The sequence below is a fragment of the Canis lupus genome, chromosome 21 (genome assembly GCF_011100685.1).
Source record: "Canis lupus familiaris isolate Mischka breed German Shepherd chromosome 21, alternate assembly UU_Cfam_GSD_1.0, whole genome shotgun sequence".
NCBI lineage: Eukaryota > Metazoa > Chordata > Mammalia > Carnivora > Canidae > Canis > Canis lupus.
Genome location: NC_049242.1, coordinates 24,231,872 through 24,249,625, shown reverse-complemented (window position 1 = coordinate 24,249,625; position 17,754 = coordinate 24,231,872). Strand labels below are relative to the sequence as shown.

The following is a 17,754-nucleotide window of genomic DNA, read 5'->3' as shown; positions in this document are numbered from 1 at the left end:
GTTGGCTTTATCAGGCTGGCCACCAGGCTGCTTCCTCATGGCTTCTAAAACCATGCACTTTATTTTTTCAAATGAAACATGCATACAAAAGAGTACATAAAATGCCAGTGTGCTGATTATCACATCAATAGATATCTTCTTACTGAAGAATTTTTAATTACTCTTCATTTGTTTATTATTAATAATAATACCTACCACATAGCTTAAGAAATAGCTATACTTTTTCTAAGTTTTCAGTTAGAGCATATATCTTATAAACTAATGTTTGATCTCTTGTGTCATTTTCTAATTTTTAATAAATACATCATATTCACATCCACAGCTGGGCCTCACATACAAGGTTCACTTCATCCATCTCTTCAAATCCTACCTTCTACAAAGCTTCTTTCCTAACTAGATTTATAGAATTTGAATACTGACCCATTTGGTGGTTAACCCCTTCAATTTATTAATGGGAAAATTAAGGCCCAGGAAAATGAAACGGCATGCTCAAATTCAAGCAGCACAACAGAAGTAGGATTCTGCTTTCCTAAGAACTTATGCTAAACTTAGCTCCGAATAACTTCCTGGAATATTCATATGGTACTTACTATATGTGCCAAGTAATCAGACATTTAATTACTTACTGTCTGGCACTACTCACTACTATTTCATACATATCAGTTTTGTTTTTTTCAACTAATCTGTAAGCTCCTTTTGATCAGAGACTACATCTAAAGTTTCTGTGTTCCCCACAGTGCCCAAGACTTAAATATTTTTATAAGGCTCACACCTACAGTGTGCCAGGTAGTGGACCAATCACTTTACAAAAATTTTTTCATTTAATCTTCTCAATAATCCCTTCCAGTAAGTGCTATTATCTCCATTTAACTAATAGGACACTGGGGCTCCAAAATCTTAAGGAACATCTCAGCAGCCAACAGCCACCCAATCCTGAAGCTAGAATTCCAATTTAAGACTGACTTCAAAGCCAGGTTCTTCTCATTCAACCAGGCCGCTTCTTCATGAAAAAGCCAGGTGAAAGAGCAGCTATCGAATCCCATTTTACAGATGAAGAAAAAGGGGAGTCAGACATGGGAAGAAATTTTCCCTAAATTTTACAGCTGATAACACCAATCAGAAGTTCAAACGCTTTATTACACCACCTGATGCTCACATAAATGTCTGATCTGCTGATTATCACATCAATAGATATCTTCTTACTGAAGAATTTTTAATCACTCTTCATTTGTTAAATTAGGTTTATAGCATTCAGAGTATCATATAAGAGTGCTGATCATGTCCTACCTAGTATTGTAACTAAACCTCTCTGTGAATTTAGTTAGAATTAGATACCATTCTGATTAAATTGATTCATTTCTGTAATTCCCCAGTGCCTAGCACAAAGTCTAACATACACTAAGTGCTCAATATATATCTTCTGACTGAATTTTTTGTCCTTTATATCTTGAGATTTTCAAAATTTTTTTCTTAATAGAATATAAGCTGTTTAAGGACAGTTTAACCTTTAATTCACCTCTGACTCTCCAGTGTTCTTAGATTAACAACGTTTACATGATACTTAATTCTTATTGACTTGAATTGATTTGATAAATAACCCACCATCCAAAATGTGTTTATGTGAAAGCCTGATCCAAACAGAGGAAAAACAGTACATTTAGAATGCTTTCCTTGAACAGAAATGAAGAAATCTTGGCTCCTGGTTTCCTGTAAATGGATCCTTCCCTGCTCTGAAGACCAATATTACTAATTTGCTAACCCATTCATTTAGCATGTATTAACTTGCATTATTAGTAAAGTTTATATATATATTAGAATTTATACATATGCTTTTATATATAACTCTTTCCTTGAGCATAATATAAGTCCCAGAACAGAGACTACAGTTATTACTTAAAGAAGCACAGGGTGGCAAAAGTGAATGAGTTTTGGTGTCTGACAGAAATTGGTTCAAATCCTACTTTTGCCATTTATCAAAAATTTAATCAAATCTTTGCCTTAAAGATTATTATTTTTTTTAAAGATTATTTATTTATTTATTCATAGAGACACACACACACACACAGAAAGAGAGAGAGAGAGGCAGAGACACAGGCAGAGGGAGAAGCAGGCTCCATGAAGGGAGTCTGACGTGGGACTCGATCCAAGGTCTCCAGGATCCCGCCCTAGGCTGCAGACGGCGCTAAACCGCTGCGCCAATGGGGCTGCCCTGCCTTAAAGATTATTAATTTCATCTCTGAACCTCAGTTTCATTGCCTATAAAACAAAGCAAGTGTCTTTTTTGCAGGGTTATTAAGGATTAGAAGTAATATATATCAACAGCTGGCACACAGTATACTCTTAAAAGGTGGCTGTTGTAAACTTCTTTCACTCAATAATTAACAAAGTCATAGATACTATATACACAATAACACCCACTGCTAACAACATAACACATGATTATTAGGCCTGCAGGTAAAATGATAAGACAAAAACATACCAGTTAGATAAGAGGTAAACTGCTTTGGACCACAGCGAACAGCATAACGTGTAGTGGTTCTCACAGCTTTTGGTTCAGTTTGCAATGCGTCCCTAGGACAAAAGAGGGTTCCATCTGATGTTTCACCCCACCATCTCACTCGGACAAGTACACAAGAGGGAGGCTTTGCAATCTTCCATATGACTTTATCGACAGTAAGTTTCAGAAAGCAGCGTAGCTGGCCTTCAACCAGAGGTGGTAGGCTCGTAGATGGAGAAATGTCACTCAAACCTGTGGAGGAATCCAAAAACACTAAGTCAAAATTTAGACTAAATATAGAAACATGTACTTTAAAAAAAAAAAAGTTTTATTTATTTACACAGAGAGAGGCAGAGACATAGGCAGAGGGATAAGCAGACTCCCCATGGGGAACTTGATGTGGGACTTGATCCCAGGACCCCAGGATGGTGACCTAAGCTGAAGGCAGATACTCAATCACTGAGCCACCCAGGTGCTCCTATACTCTGCTTTTTGAATGAGAACGCTAAAAAAAAAAAAAAATTTTAAAAAAAATGGGATCCCTGGGTGGCGCAGCGGTTTGGCGCCTGCCTTTGGCCCAGGGCGCGATCCTGGAGACCCCGGATCGAATCCCACGTCGGGCTCCCGGTGCATGGAGCCTGCTTCTCCCTCTGCCTATGTCTCTGCCTCTCTCTCTCTCTCTCTATGTGACTATCATAAATAAATAAAATTAAAAAAAAAAAAAAAAATTTTGAATGAGAACGCACATTTTAGTCTCTATAGACTGTTTATCCTATGTATTCTAATATATGAGAAATAAATAGCAAATCAGACCATAGAATAACCTACCTAGTCACTTAAGCCACCTTGATAACTAATTAGTATTCAGGGTCTGATTCAGGTTATTGTGGAAAGGAACATAATACCAACATAAGACATGCTAAAACAGACTCCCCTTTAATTGAAAGATACCATTTCATGCACATCAAAACCACAAATGAGATATCACCTTATACTGTCAGAATGGCTAGAATTAAAAAATACAAGAAATAACAAGTGTTGTCAAGATGTGGAGAAAAAAAAGAACCCTTATGCACGATTGGTGGGAATGTAAATTGGTACAGCTACTGTTGGAAAACAGTATGAATGTTCCTTAAGAAATTAAGAATAGAATTACCACATGATCCAGTAATTTCCACTACTGAGTATTTACCCAAAGAACAAGAACACACTAATTAGAAAAGATATATGCAATCCTATGTTTATTGCAGCATTATTTACACCAGCCAAGATGTGGAAGCAACCCAAGTATCCATTGATAGATAAATGGATAGAGGAGATGTGGTATATGTACACAACAGGATTTCATTCAGCCATTAAAAAAAAAAAAAAAAGATCTTGCCTTTCAAACAACATGGATGGACCTATATTATGCTAAGTGAAATAAGTCAGACTGAGAAAGACAAATACCATGTGAGTTTACTTACATGTGGAACCTAAACAAACAAAAAGCAGAAATAGACCCATAAATACAAGGAAAAACTGATGGTTGCCAAGGGGAGAGGAATGGGAAGATGGGCAAAATAGGTGAAGGGGAGTGGGAGATACAGGCTTCCAATTATGGAATGAGTAAGTTACAGGGATAAAAGTAAGGCATAAGGAATATAGTCAATGATATTGTAACAGTGTTGTATGTATGGGGATAGATGGAAGCTACACTTGTGGTAAGCACAGTATAACATATAGATTTGTGGAATCACTATGTTGTACACCTGAAACTAATGTAACATTGTACGTCAACTATACTTTAATTTAAAAAGATACCATTTCAAAAATACAAGTATAATGATACAATGCATAGGTTTTTAAAATCTCAGAATTAAAATTTTTCTTCCAAGTATTTTTTAAAAAAATTATTGCAATGTCTAGGTTTTATTTGTTTATTTAAAGATTTTATTTATTTATTCAAGAGAGACACACAGAGAGAGGCACAGGCAGAGACACAGGCAGAGTGAGAAGCAGGCTCCATGCAAGGAGCCTGACGTGGGACTTGATCCCGGGTCTCCAGGATCACACCCTGGGCTGCAGGCGGCGCTAAACAGTTGTGCCACTGGGGCTGCCCAATGTCTAGGTTTTAATATATTATCTTTACCCCTTACTTTAAAACCATCACTAAACATGAAACAGCAACAACTCCCTTCACTCAATGCTCAAATGATTAAGTCTATACCATATGACAGCATTTCAATAAAAACCACCTTAAATTGTGTATTTTCTTTCCTGCCAACATCATTCAGTCAATGAAGACAGACACTATCATCTTCAGATTCTGCCACATTTTACTACAGTACTGGGCTCATAATATTATTGGCTTTTATAGAGTTTGTTTTTTTTTTAAGATTTTATTTATTCATGAGAGACAGAGAGAAAGAGAGAGGCAGAGACCCAGGCAGAGAGAGAAGCAGGCTCCATGCAGGGAGCCCGATACAGGACTTAATCCCAGGTCTCCAGGATCATGCCCTGGGCCAAAGGCAGGCGCTAAACTGCTGAGCCATCCAGGGATCTCCAGCTTTTATAGCATTTATTGGATTTCAGACAGATAATAAATGTAAACTAGGCATTTAATCATGACTTTGTATAAAACTTTCCCTTAATGACCCTGTCTTCCATTCATAGTTAGATGAATTCATATATCTGAATAATACTCATATACATATGAAGATAACTATGAACCTTGTGATCTATGAAGATCTATGATCTTTGCATGATTCATAGTTATTTTCATATATATATCTATGAATTATTCACGCATAAAAGAATGAAATCTTGCCATTTGCAACAACATGGATTATATTAGCTAGAATATAATGCTAAGTGAAGTTAGAGAAAGACAAATACCACGATTTCACTCATGAAGAATTTAAGAAACAAAACAAATAAACAAAGGAGAAGGAAAAAGAGACAAACCAACAGACTCCTAACTACAGAGAACAAACTGATGGTTACAAGAGGAGAGGTGGGGGGAGGCATGGGTGAAATAAGTGATGGAGATTAAAGAGTACACTTATGATGAGCACTGAGTAATGTATACAATTATTGAATCACCATTCTGCACATCTGAAACTAAATAACACTGTATGTTAACTAGAGTGAAATTAAAAAAAAAGAAATCATTCCTATATTATACACACATTTCTATTCCTCTTTTTCCTTGGAGAATGGTCATGCCTAACAAGAAGAAAATATACTGGAGTATATCAGATCAGGAGATCTATATAAGTAAGTCTTTGGATTTCTAAAGCGAACAATTCTCTGCTCTCTAGTCGAAGATGACCCACCATAATCTTTATAGATAACTAGTTTGAATATAAAAATAATACATGGGTGTGTATATGAGCATTACTATGTGTGTGTGTGTATACACACACACACACACATGGTATAGCAAGAAAGACATTCTTATGTTATTTCTATTTTTATCTACCTCCTATCAACCAAATATACTTGGCTGGTTTGGCATAGGGAACACCAGTATTGAATATATCCATGCTTCTATTTCATATCCTCCCATCATTCCTGGCAGGAAAGGTACTGCCTCAAACTGCCTTATTATCTTTAAACAGTTTGGATAAGATTCATTCTCAGACTGTAGATTCAGTCCTTAATCCAATGGCCTAATGTACTATCACCATACCTAACACCACTTTACCTATAATGTAAAAAGCAAAGTCACACAATGTATGTTTGTTTGTAGGCAGCTCCACTGAGATTCAATTTCTAATTTCCTGATCAGTCCTGGGTTACTAGGGCGCCTGTTTCCTCCACAACTAACACTTCCCTGCTTTTCTGGTGTGCATATTTCTCCTTAAGCATACTATCCTGATAAGGTCCTCTTGCTACATACTCTTTCACCACCACTCCAACACTACCACACTTTGTCACTCCTCCCTCTTTCTTCCACAACTATCTTTCCCAACTCCTGCCTGTACCCCTTCATGCTTCAAGATTGCCTCATGTTGGACCCATTCAACCAACATTTACTGAGTCCTGCTTTGTGCTAGTTCTTGGGGATTCAGTAAAGTATAAAACATGATCTTCTCCTATTAGAATTGACATACCACCTCTCCAACATGTGTTGTTTTTTTTTTTTCCCAGTCCGTGTGGAACTCCAAAGGTATACTTTCCCAAACACAGACACATATTTACCTTTGTTATCAAAAGCACTCCTAACTCATGGGGATGTAATAGCACAGTGACTATAGGTAATAGTGTACTGCATATCTTAAAGTTGCTAAAAAAGTACATTTTGAGAGTTTTCATGACAAAAAAATTTCTTAGTAACGGTGATGGACGCTGACTAGACTCACTGCAGGTGATCATTTCCCAACATATACGAATATCCAATCATGTACAACCTGAAGCTAAGATAATGTGATATCAATTATAACTCACTTTCAAAAGGCTAAAAAATTCCTAGAATTTTTATTCCCTTTCTTTAGAAACGTTCTGCCTGTACCCTTTTAGTCCCTCACCTCGGCCCATTTATTCGCCCGTTTTGTCCCCCTACTTCGGCCTCTATTTCCTTTCCATTCGTGTGAGGGCGAAATGCCTTCTCTTTCGACCTTTTCATTCTTTGGTTATTTCCCTCTTTCTTCCCTTCTCCCTCCTTTTTCGCAGGCGCATGTGGAAGTCTCCCTAGAATTCTTTATACCTGGCTCCCCTAACTCCGCCTCGTTACTCTTTCCTCAACCTTTGGTCGCTCCAGTTACCTCTTTTCTTGCGGCCACGGACGCCCGCAGACCCCTGGCCTTTTCGTTGTTTCATGACGAGCCAGGGCTCTTCTTCACCACCTGAACTCTGGCTCCAGCACCTAAGCCGTCGCCTCCCGCCATCCCTTCCCAAGGCGCCTGCGTTCCCCGGCAACCGGAGCCGCCGGGCAGCTTGGGAAGCAGGAAGAAGCGGCTCTCCCTCCAACAGCCTGCGAGAAGCGGTAAAAAGGAAAGGCGCCAAGACGTCTTACTGCAAGAGACTACAACACCCAGGATGCTTTGCTACACTACCTCTGCGAGGTTGGCCGCTGTCGTGTGCAGCTGCGCAAGCGCAAAGGGATACGCCCTTTGAGGACTTCATTGCCCAGAGTGCATTGCCTGTAGGAGAGCCTGTCTTTCCGGCGAGGGTCGATGAGCTCTCCGCTTAGGGTCTAATAGATCCATAGACTCCGTTACCCAGCTTCCTTTGTGGAGGGCTGTTGCGCACTTCCGGTGGAAGAGCTGAGGAGAGGGGGTGGAGTTTACGGAGCCGGTGGGCGGTGGGCGGTGCTGCCGGTAGCTGGGTGCTGTCCAAAGGCACTGGGCGTCGCTAAGGGGAGTGAGCTGTGACCTGCTGGGCCGCACTTAGCGTGGGACGAAGCTTAGGCTACTGTTTGACTACCTGAGGCCTTCCCTTCATGTCGGCCCTCGAGAAGAGCATGCACCTCGGCCGCCTGCCGTCTCGCCCACCTCTACCCGGCAGCGGGGGCAGTCAGAGCGGAGCCAAGATGCGAATGGGGTACGTGACCCATACCCTTTTTCCCTAGAGGCCAGGCCCCGGCCATTGGAGAATGGTGTCTCTAGGCGTTTAGAGCGGCACGGCAAGGGAAGCCAAGGATGGGAGCGAATGTTAGCAGCGGCCTGGAGACGTTTCGATGGTGTTGAAGGCAGATTTGGGAACTAGGGGAGGCGCCAAGTCAATGGAAATTGGAGGACAAATAGTATTGAAGGGAGGAGGGAATGAGGCAAAGATTGAGGAAGCTGAGAGGATAATTTAAGAGATGTAGGAGGCACCTCCAGAAGAAGTGATGGAAGAGGTTTGAGGAAACGTAATAGAGTAAGGGAATATCTGTCAGGGAGGGTTGAGAGACATGGAGAATGAGAAAAGTTGAGGGAATTAGGGGAACAACTAGGAAAAGATTTGGGATAGTAAGATGACTGAAGCAACTAGATATTAGAAAAGCTGAAGGATGATAACACCTGAGGCAGAGTTGGAGAAGGAAAGTAAAATAGGGAGCAGAAGGTTCTAGAGAGAGTGCCTAGGGCCGTAAGAGGCCGATTCAGGGAGTGAGGGGGTGATTAGGAGATTAGATCTCTTAAGGGAGAACTGTGAAAGCTTGGAAACAGGGCCAAGGAAAGATGGAGAATATAACTAAATAGACTGTTATGGAAAGGAACGTGCTGAGAAATAAGGGTAGGGAGTAAGGGGAGGAGTGAAGAGGAGCTTAGAGAGTGACCATGAGCTCTAGAGATGGAGAAAAGATTGGGAACAGGGTTTAGGGAATGAAAGTGCTGCAGAGATAAGGTATGAGAAGCTTAAAGAGGAAATTTGGGCAGTTGATTTTTGCCAGGCAAGTAAGTCTGATGGAGAAGGTACATACTGGTTTGAGAAGATTCAGACTTAATGAAGCATTCAGAGTAGCCAGTTAAAACGTTTGGGGGAAAACCATTTACTGGGAAGGGAGGAGCTGTGTTGAAGAGATAGGTTTGGGAAATTTTATGTCATTGAATGGCTTGAGCCAGATTAGGAGTTACTCAGGTGTAAGAGAGGGTATCAATTGAACATAAGAGAGGTAATTACTGGAAAGCAGAGGAAATTGAGTAGGCAGTTGTTTTGTTTTTTAAAGATTTTATTTATTTACTCATGAAAGACACAGAGAGAGAGGCAAAGACATAGGCAGAGAGAAGCAGGCTCCATGCAGGGAGCCTGATGTGGGACTGGATCCAGGAACTCCAGGATCATGCCGTGGGCCGAAGGCAGATGCTCAACTTCTGAGCCACCCAGGTGTCCCGGCAGTTGGTTTTGTGAGGTATTTGTAGTATAAAATAATATTCTGGAGACTAGTGACTGTTAAGAGAGAAGGGGTAGAAAGAGTAGGTGTGAGGTAGTCAAGAGAGTGTGCTTGGGATTTTAGAGTTCGATTGATAGATATCCTTGGAATAAAGACTAGAGAAGAGAAACTTTCGTTTCTAAAGAAGTAGTACGTAGAAAAACTGATCAAAAAGGAGATGAGGACAGGAGATGCAGTACTATGAAAGAAGGTCTCTGGAATAAAGGGAAAGGAATATCCCATAAATTAAAACAGTGGGGTAGAGAGGTGTGAGAATTAATGGGTGGTGGTTGAAAAAACCAGGGGGAGGAAATTAAGAATTGGAAACCTGACTATGATACACAGTAGAAACATGAGAAAACCTTGACAGAAGATAGATAGTGGATGCACAATGGAAAGACGGTGGTAGAAGGCCTCATATAAGGTAAAACGGAGATTGTTTTGGCTTTAGAAGACAGAAAGTGAAGACTGTAACATGAATAAGGAGGATCTGGAAACTGATCCATGACAGATTATTTGGGAAAGTTAACCTGGAGTATAAAAATAAATGTAACATTTATCGTTGGTATGTGTCTTAGTTGTTGCCTTTCTTAGACTAAAATTCATCCTTTAGTATACCGGTACTCTTCTGTAAAAATACATAAAAATATTAGCTTTTTGATAACTATACTTGCTACAAGTAAATTAGAGTTCAGCTTCTCACTTTGTTAAAACTAGTTCTCTGAAGATGAACTGAAAAGAAAAACACTAAGAGAAAATACAGCAAAAAGCTGCTAATTAGAAAATTGTGTTAATTGTTGGTAATGTACTCTCTTTAAATAGATGCTTTTGTTAACTATTTATCCTAGAAAACAAAGTTCTTTAGAAAAATCCTTTATGATACTGCGAAGAGAAGGGCTTTGTTGGTGAATTTTATGTGCTTCCCAAGTGGCTTGTTTTCCTTTATTTTTCTTTCCTGTTTCCTTATTGGAATATAGGCAGGCCTCAGCTGAGTCTAAAGTTAGTGGTAATATTGACTCTCTCCCTGTCCTAGAAGGAACATGTATAAATGATCTCATTTTACTGTGTCACTGTATAGTTGAGAAAATAAATTCGAAGAATTTAATTCTGTATTCTGTAAGGTAAACTTAAGAGGCAAGGGACAATATTTTTTATTAATAAAAAAGTAAAACTCAGGGTACCTGGGTGGTTGGTTAAGTGACCAGCCTTGGTTTCAGCTCAGGTTGTGATCTCAGGGTCATAAGATGGAGTCCCAAGTTGGGCTCCAAGCTCAGTGTAGAATCTGCTTGAGATTCTTTCTCCCTCTGCCCCTCCCACTTGTGCTCTCTCTCTAAAATAAATCTTTAAAAAAGAGAGACAGAGAAGACAAACTCAAATCTTCTTCATACTAAGGCAGTAGGAGCTAAGTGGTTAGAGCCACTAAAGACTAAGACTTGGAGTCTCTAAGATCCATTTTGTTTTTCGGATTCATAGTTGTTATCCTGTTTTGAGTTGTATGTCTTAGTTCTTTACAAATACTCTAGGATTCAGTCTTTTTCCTCAGTCTTGATTTATGAAGTCTTACTTCTACCAATTTTAAAGCATCCTGCATCCTATTTTATTTCTTCTATTCATTCATTTGCATTTTCCTTATCTTTTTCCATTCCCCCATCTATTTCTTACTCTCAAGTTGGACCTGTGCCTTTGACAATCTTTTTATGACTTATTCTTTCAACTCTTTCAATTCATAATCTCTTACCTTTAATTTCACTAAACCTTATTTAGATGTGTTTCCATGTTCAGGGTGGTTTTGGGTTTATGATTTTTTGTGAGTGTCCATAATTTAGTTTTTCAAATTAGATATAGAAATTCCAGAGTATTGTTTGATAATGTAATAATAACAATTACTTTTTTTTTTCTAGATAGGTACTTTGTGCCAGCCATTGTAGTAGTAGCTTCATGTGTGTTACTTTATTATATTTGTTTGTATGTTACTTTAATCTGTTTACAACCTTGCGAGGTAGATATTTCTTTGCATTTATAAGTAAGGAAGTTCAGACTTGAGATTAAAAGTCACCCAACTGGTATGTGGGAGAACTAGAATTCAATTGATGTTTAGTCTCGAAACACCAACACTTTTTCTTAGGTAAGGCCTGAATTCCTGGTTTTATTGTTCCATGATGGATGCCAGTAGATGATGCCAAAAACCGTGGTTCTGAACTTTTTTATTAAAGATTTTGGAGCTGTTCTGGTTTGTGATCCCTACTTGTAACTGGTATCTTACCCTGTTAGAGTTGCCATAACAAAAATACCATAGGTTAGATGGCTTATAAACAGCAGAAATGTATTTCTCACATTTCTGGAGGCTGGGAAGTCCAAGATCAAGCCGCTGACAGATTCTGTGTTCAGTAGGGACTGCATGCTGGTCCAGAGATGGCAATCTTCTTGCTGGGTCCTCACACAGCAGGGGGAAGGAAGCTCTGTGCATCTCTTTTCTAAGGGCACTAATAACATCCTTGAAGGCTGCACTCTCATGACCTCATCATCTCCCATCGTCCCACTTCCAAATACCATCAAATTGGATGTTAGGATTGAACATGAATTTGGGGCTGGAGGAGGGGCACAAAGGTTCAGTCCACAGCACCGAGGTGTGCTTGAGAGGAGTGTGTTTTGAAAATCACTGCTTTAGTACATGCCATTACCATTAAAGAGACTATATAGATTATTAGAACCATTCATTTTCAATGTGTTTTTGGTTTATCAATGGTACTCCATTTCTGTAGTTATATCTTAACATTTCTCCAGTGCTTTAACTGAAAGATATATTGGTGCTTTTTTGTATTATTTTATGAGATTCCTTAGGGCAGGGATATTTTCTCTTAATGAGAAAACTCCAATGTTCTCTGACTTGCCTAAAAACCAGAATCATCAAATGGCAGAAACAGGATTCAAGCCCAGATTTCAGATTTTTAGTCCATTGTTGCTCTTGTTATACTTTGCTGTAGAAATTGTTTGAAGTGATACAGATCTAAAAAAAAAAAAAAAAAAAAGTAGTAGTATAGATCGGAGTTTGAAGCCCAGCTTGTGCATTTACTTTGGTTAAGTCATTTAACTCCTCAGTCTTTTTCTTTTTTTTTTTCCTTTTAATTTCTGCTTACTTTAGAGTTCTATGAGAATGAGATAATACATGCAAAGCACTTATACTTCCTGACACATAAGCTTTTAAGGAATGATAACTAGCAAATTATTTTATATAGAGAACTGTGAGAAAGGCTTATTCTTTATGAAGTAGAAGCTCTCCTTTGAATTTTTTGTAATGTCAGCTTTTTTCCCTGTAAGTTCTATATTACTCATATCTGATTAAATAGTCCTTCATTTAACTTCTTAATTTTATATTGGATATCAGGCCTTTTAAGAAGGCTTTAAGTAGCTATTCACACAAATGGAGAAATAAAGGACAAAGTAAAGTGACTTGCTCAAGCTCTATAAATCCCAGTATCTCTGTTGTTGTTACTTACTAGGTTTTTAAAAATTAAGAGTCACATACCATAGAATTCACCCTTTTATAGTATACAGTTCATTTAGTTTTGGTGTACTCAGGGTTGTATAGTCATTGTCACTAATTCTAGGACATTTTCATTATCCCATAAAGAAACTACCTACTTGCTGGCAGTTATTTCCCCCTCCCCGATTCCCTGAGAACCACTAATCTATTTTCTGTGTTCATGGATTTGCCTATGCTGGAGATTTCATATAAATGAAATCATATAGTCAGCAGCCTTTTGTGATTGACTTCTTTCACTTAGTATAATGTTTTCAAGATTCATCCACACTGTAACATGCTATCAATATATCATTCCTTTTTATTGCTGAATGATATTCCTTTGTGTAGATATACCAGATTTTACTTACTTGTTTATCAGTTGCTGAACCTTGTTTCCATTTTTTTGCTACTCTAAATAATACTGCTCTGAACATTCACATAGAAATCTTTCTGTGGTAGTATATTTGGATTTCCCTTGGGTAAATACCTAAGAATGGAATTGCTGGGTCATACGGAATTATGTTTAACTTTTTTTTTTTTTTTTTTTTTTAATTTATGATAGGCACACAGTGAGAGAGAGAGAGGCAGAGACACAGGCAGAGGGAGAAGCAGGCTCCATGCACCGGGAGCCCGATGTGGGATTCGATCCCGGGTCTCCAGGATCGCGCCCTGGGCCAAAGGCAGGCGCCAAACCGCTGCGCCACCCAGGGATCCCCTATGTTTAACTTTTTAAGAAACTACAAGCCTCTTTTCCAGAGTGGCTCTTTCAAGCTCTTTGTATTCAGGATATTTCCTCTTTATAAGTGTTAAAATATTTTCCAACTTGCTTTTTACATATATTTTGCTATGTAAAAAGTTTTGTTCTTATTTTTAAATTTCTTTTCTTTTTTATAGAGAGGGATCTGGGGATGGGCAAAGGGAGAGGAAAAGAGAATCCCAAGGAGACCTTATGCCCACCCAGCGTGGAGCCCAAACATGGGGCTTGATTTTACAATCCCGAGATTAGGTATGACCTGAGCCGAAATCAAGAGTCAGATGCTTAACTGACTGAGCCACCCAGGCATACCAAAAGTTTTGTTTTTAAATTTTATTGTACTCAAATCTCTCTAGTGTGTGTTGCTTTTGGAATTTGAATCCCAGAAAGACATTTCCTTCTCCCAGGTTATAAAGGAATTTGTATATGTTTCTTTCCAGGACCTGTATGGTTCTTTTTTTTTAACATCCATTTTAAGTTTGTCTTGATGTGTAAAGTGAAGTACAGATCCAGTTTTATCTTTATCCACAGGTTATCCAGTTGTTGGAACACTATTTATTAAAAAGTCCTTTTCCTATTATGTGAATTTCACCTCAGTAAAAATTAGTCGTTTTCCCCATGGATTAAAATGATGCCTTTATGAGATACCAAATTTTCACATAGATTTGGGTCTGTTTTCTTTTTTTTCCTCATCGGCTTGACTATTTATTTAGGTGCAACTATTACCCTTTAATTAAAGAGGCATTTTTAATATGTTTTAGTAGATGGTAGAGGTAGCTTCCTCCTTATTCTTCTTAAAGATTTTCCTGGCTCCTGCTACTTGTTTATCCTTACAAATAAACTTTTTTTTTTTTTTTTAGGAATGGTTGACACACAATGTTACATTAGTTTCAGGTGTACAACATAGTGATTCTGTAAGTTTATACTTTGTCCTATGCTCACTACAAGTGCAGCTACCATACAACATTATCATAATACCATTGACTATAATTCCCTATACTATACCTCTTATTCCCTGTGATATATTCATTCTGTAACTGGAAGCATGTATCTCCCATTCCCGCACACCCATTTTGCCCTTCCCCTCACTCCCCTCCTCTCTGGCAATCAGTTTTGTGTATTTATGCATCTTTTTCTGCTTCTTTGTTTATTCATTTTGTTTTGTTTTTTAGATTCCACATATAAGTGAAATCATGTGATATTTGTCTCTCTATCTTATTTATTTCACTTAGCATAATACTTTCTAGGTCCACCCATTTGTTGGCAGATGGCAAGATCTCATTCTTTCTTATGGCTGAATAATATATAAATAAACTTTCTAATCAACTAAACTAGTGCCAGAAAGAAAAAATCCTCATACTCTTTTTATTGGGATTACATTAAATATATAAGTTAACTTAGAATACACATTTTTATGATGTTGAGTCTTCTTTGAGGAAATATGATGTTTTCCAATGTATATAAATCCTTTTGAAGGAAAACTGTTTCAGATCCCAAATATTGGCCCAAGTTATATCTAATGTAATATCACTTAATTATGTACAAAATAAAACTAGGGGTAAATTTTTCATGTGTAAGTAAATACCATATTCTTATGTAATTACAAAACTCAGTAAAACTATTTAAATACAATTAGACCTACAAAATTCCCCAATCTAAATTAGAAGTATTACATTCACGTGAAATCATCATATTTGCTGTTAACAATTTACTGTGCTTTAAACCAAAAGGATATTTATTATTCATAGGAATTACCAGAATTGATACATTCAACTGTATTAAGGACCCTGTCCATCCTTCGTTTTGCCATCCTTAGAAATGTTGGATTTTCCTTTTCTTGTCACTTTTTGTTTGTAAGATGGCTGCTGCAACTCTACTTTCATCTTACCTTTATTCTATCTTTCTAAATAAAAAGGAAAGGAACAAAAGCAAAGGCCTTTTCCTGGCTAAGCTTGTCTTTTTCTCCCCCTTGTTTTGTGGAAAGGGAACCCCAGCCAATTTTTCCTTCAGTCCCATTGTTCTGAACTGAGTTATTTGTGCATCCTAAAACCAATCACTGGCAGTAGGGAATGGGATTACTATGACGCGTTTAGACCAATTCTGGTTCATTCCCTTGGGCTGAGGGTAAGACAAGATATTGGTGCTAGCTACTAAAACAATCCGGAATTCTGCTAGGGAATAGAGAGTGGTGAGAAGTGGAGAAGGAATGTCTATAGAGTAGATGGTAAACATCATGAAACACAAGGCCTTAATGTTAGCAAATGGGGGGAGACTGATCTTTGCACATTCTCTGCTATTTTCACTGCAACACAGATAGAGGAAGTAATCAATCTCTTTCTCTCCCTCTTTTCTCTCTTTCCGCCTTGTGCTGGGTTTGAATCCCTTGACCTAAAAGCACTTCTAGTAAATATCCCTTTTTCTATTGTTGCTAGGCTTATTGCTAGCAAAGCTATTTCTTAGTGTCTGCAAAATTGGATAATTAGATTTTGTTTTTAAACGTAATGAGCCCTCCTTGTTATGTTACTTGAGTCAGATTTGAGAAAACACTTATATGGTTGGTTAGGAAGGACTTATTCCTTCATGTCATAAATTAGTTTTTTTTAAGAGAAGAAAGTTTTAATAGTTTTATTTAAAGAGTGGTCCAAATATATGGCACACTTAGATGTTCTTCAAAATATAGTTTTGACAACCAGTTCCAAGCACATACTACCAATTAATTTTGATGATTGAATAAGAGGTTATGTTGAGGGGGTAGGCCTGGCTGGCACAGTTGGTTAAGCGTCTGACTCTTGGTTTGTGGGTTTTTTTGTTTGTTTTGTTTTGTTTTTTGTAAATTTATTTTTTATTGGTGTTCAATTTGCCAACATATAGAATAACACCTAGTGCTCATCCCATCAAGTGCCCCCCTCAGTGCCCATCACCAGTCACCCCCATCCCCCACCCACCTCCCCTTCCCCACCCCTGGTTCGTTTCCCAGAGTTAGGAGTCTCTCATGTTCTGTGACTCTTGGTTTTGACTGAGGCCTGACCTCAGGGTCGTGAAATCAAGCCCTGCATCTAGCTTCAAGCTCAGTGTAGAGTCTGCTTAAAGACTCGCTCTCTCTCTCCCTCTGCTCCCCCACCCGTCTTTTGTTCATGCATATGCGTACATGTACTCTCTCCCTGAAGTAAATAAATATGTCTTTAAAAAATATGAAAGGGGTTATGTTGAAAATTCCAGTCATCCAAACCATAGAGAAGGCTGAAGTTGTTTATTATCATTCCTTTTATACTATGCAACTGTGTGTGTTCTTTGCTGCTATGGACTTTTTCTGTCTATAAGTGGAAACTCTGTCTCTGTTGCTAATAAGTCATGTGGCTATGGTCAATTTATCTTTTTCTCTTTTTGGGACTTACTATGATGTTGTAGTAGAAAGAGTGCTTTGGAAATAGACATACTTGAGTTTAAATCCAAACTCCAATGCTACTGAAAGTGGCTCTAGGCAAATTATTTTATATTTGAGACTGTATTTCTTTCTTTATTTTTTTTAAAGACTTAATTTATTGGGCAGCTCAGGTGGCTCAGCGGTTTAGCGCTGCCTTCAGCCCAGAGCCTGATCCTGGGGACCCAAGATCGAGTCCCGCATCAGGCTTCCTGCATGGAGCCTGCTTTTCCCTCTGCCTGTGTCTCTGCCTCTCTCTCTCTGTCTCTGTCTCTGTCTTTCATGAATAAATAAATCTTAAAAAAAAAGAATTTATTTATTCATGAGAGACACAGAGAGAGAGAGAAAGAGAGAGAGGCACAGACAGGCAGAGGGAGAAGCAGGCTCATTCCATGCAGGGAGCCCGAGGTGGGACTCTATCTCGGGTCTCCAGGACCATGCCTGGGCCGAAGGCGGCGCTAAACCGCTGAGCCACCCGGGCTGCCCCTATTTCTTTGTCTTTAAAATGGGGAAACTTTTCTTGCAGAGCTCAAAATTCTGTTTGACACATAATAGGCAGCTAATTAATTGTTCCCTTCCCTTCCATAAAGCAAGATTTAGGTTAGATGATCTTTAATAGTCTGATCTAGTATGTAGTTTTTAGAATCTTTAAGTCAGCTGCTTTAATAACATGCCCTTATCACTAGTAATGAACACTCCAAACTACCACAACCCATACAGC

General features: G+C 38.5%; 2 protein-coding genes across 20 annotated transcripts in view; one reads left to right on the top strand and one right to left on the bottom strand.

Moving 5' to 3' along the window:
- The window catches only part of C2CD3 (C2 domain containing 3 centriole elongation regulator), a 151,022-nt gene extending 143,337 nt beyond the window's left edge, over positions 1-7,685 (bottom strand). For 13 of the 19 annotated variants that reach the window (XR_005375653.1, XR_005375651.1, XR_005375652.1 and 10 more), the window contains exons 1-2: positions 7,537-7,684; positions 2,480-2,749 (exon numbers count right to left, since the gene is read on the bottom strand). Coding sequence is in view for 12 of the 19 variants with exons in the window: in XM_038568652.1 (XP_038424580.1) it covers positions 2,480-2,749; positions 7,537-7,606 (340 nt within the window). In the remaining 7 variants the exon portion in view is untranslated. Of the gene's footprint in view, positions 1-2,479; positions 2,750-7,245; positions 7,499-7,536 lie in introns of those variants that run through there. The other 6 variants (XR_005375650.1, XR_005375655.1, XM_038568660.1 and 3 more) reach the window with 3 other exon arrangements.
- Positions 7,686-7,722: 37 nt separating this feature from the next.
- Positions 7,723-17,754, top strand: part of PPME1 (protein phosphatase methylesterase 1) — an 86,136-nt gene continuing 76,104 nt past the window's right edge. The window contains exon 1 of the mRNA XM_038568671.1: positions 7,723-8,023. Coding sequence (XP_038424599.1) covers positions 7,923-8,023 — 101 coding nt within the window. The 5' untranslated portion in view covers positions 7,723-7,922. The remainder of the gene's footprint in view (positions 8,024-17,754) is intronic.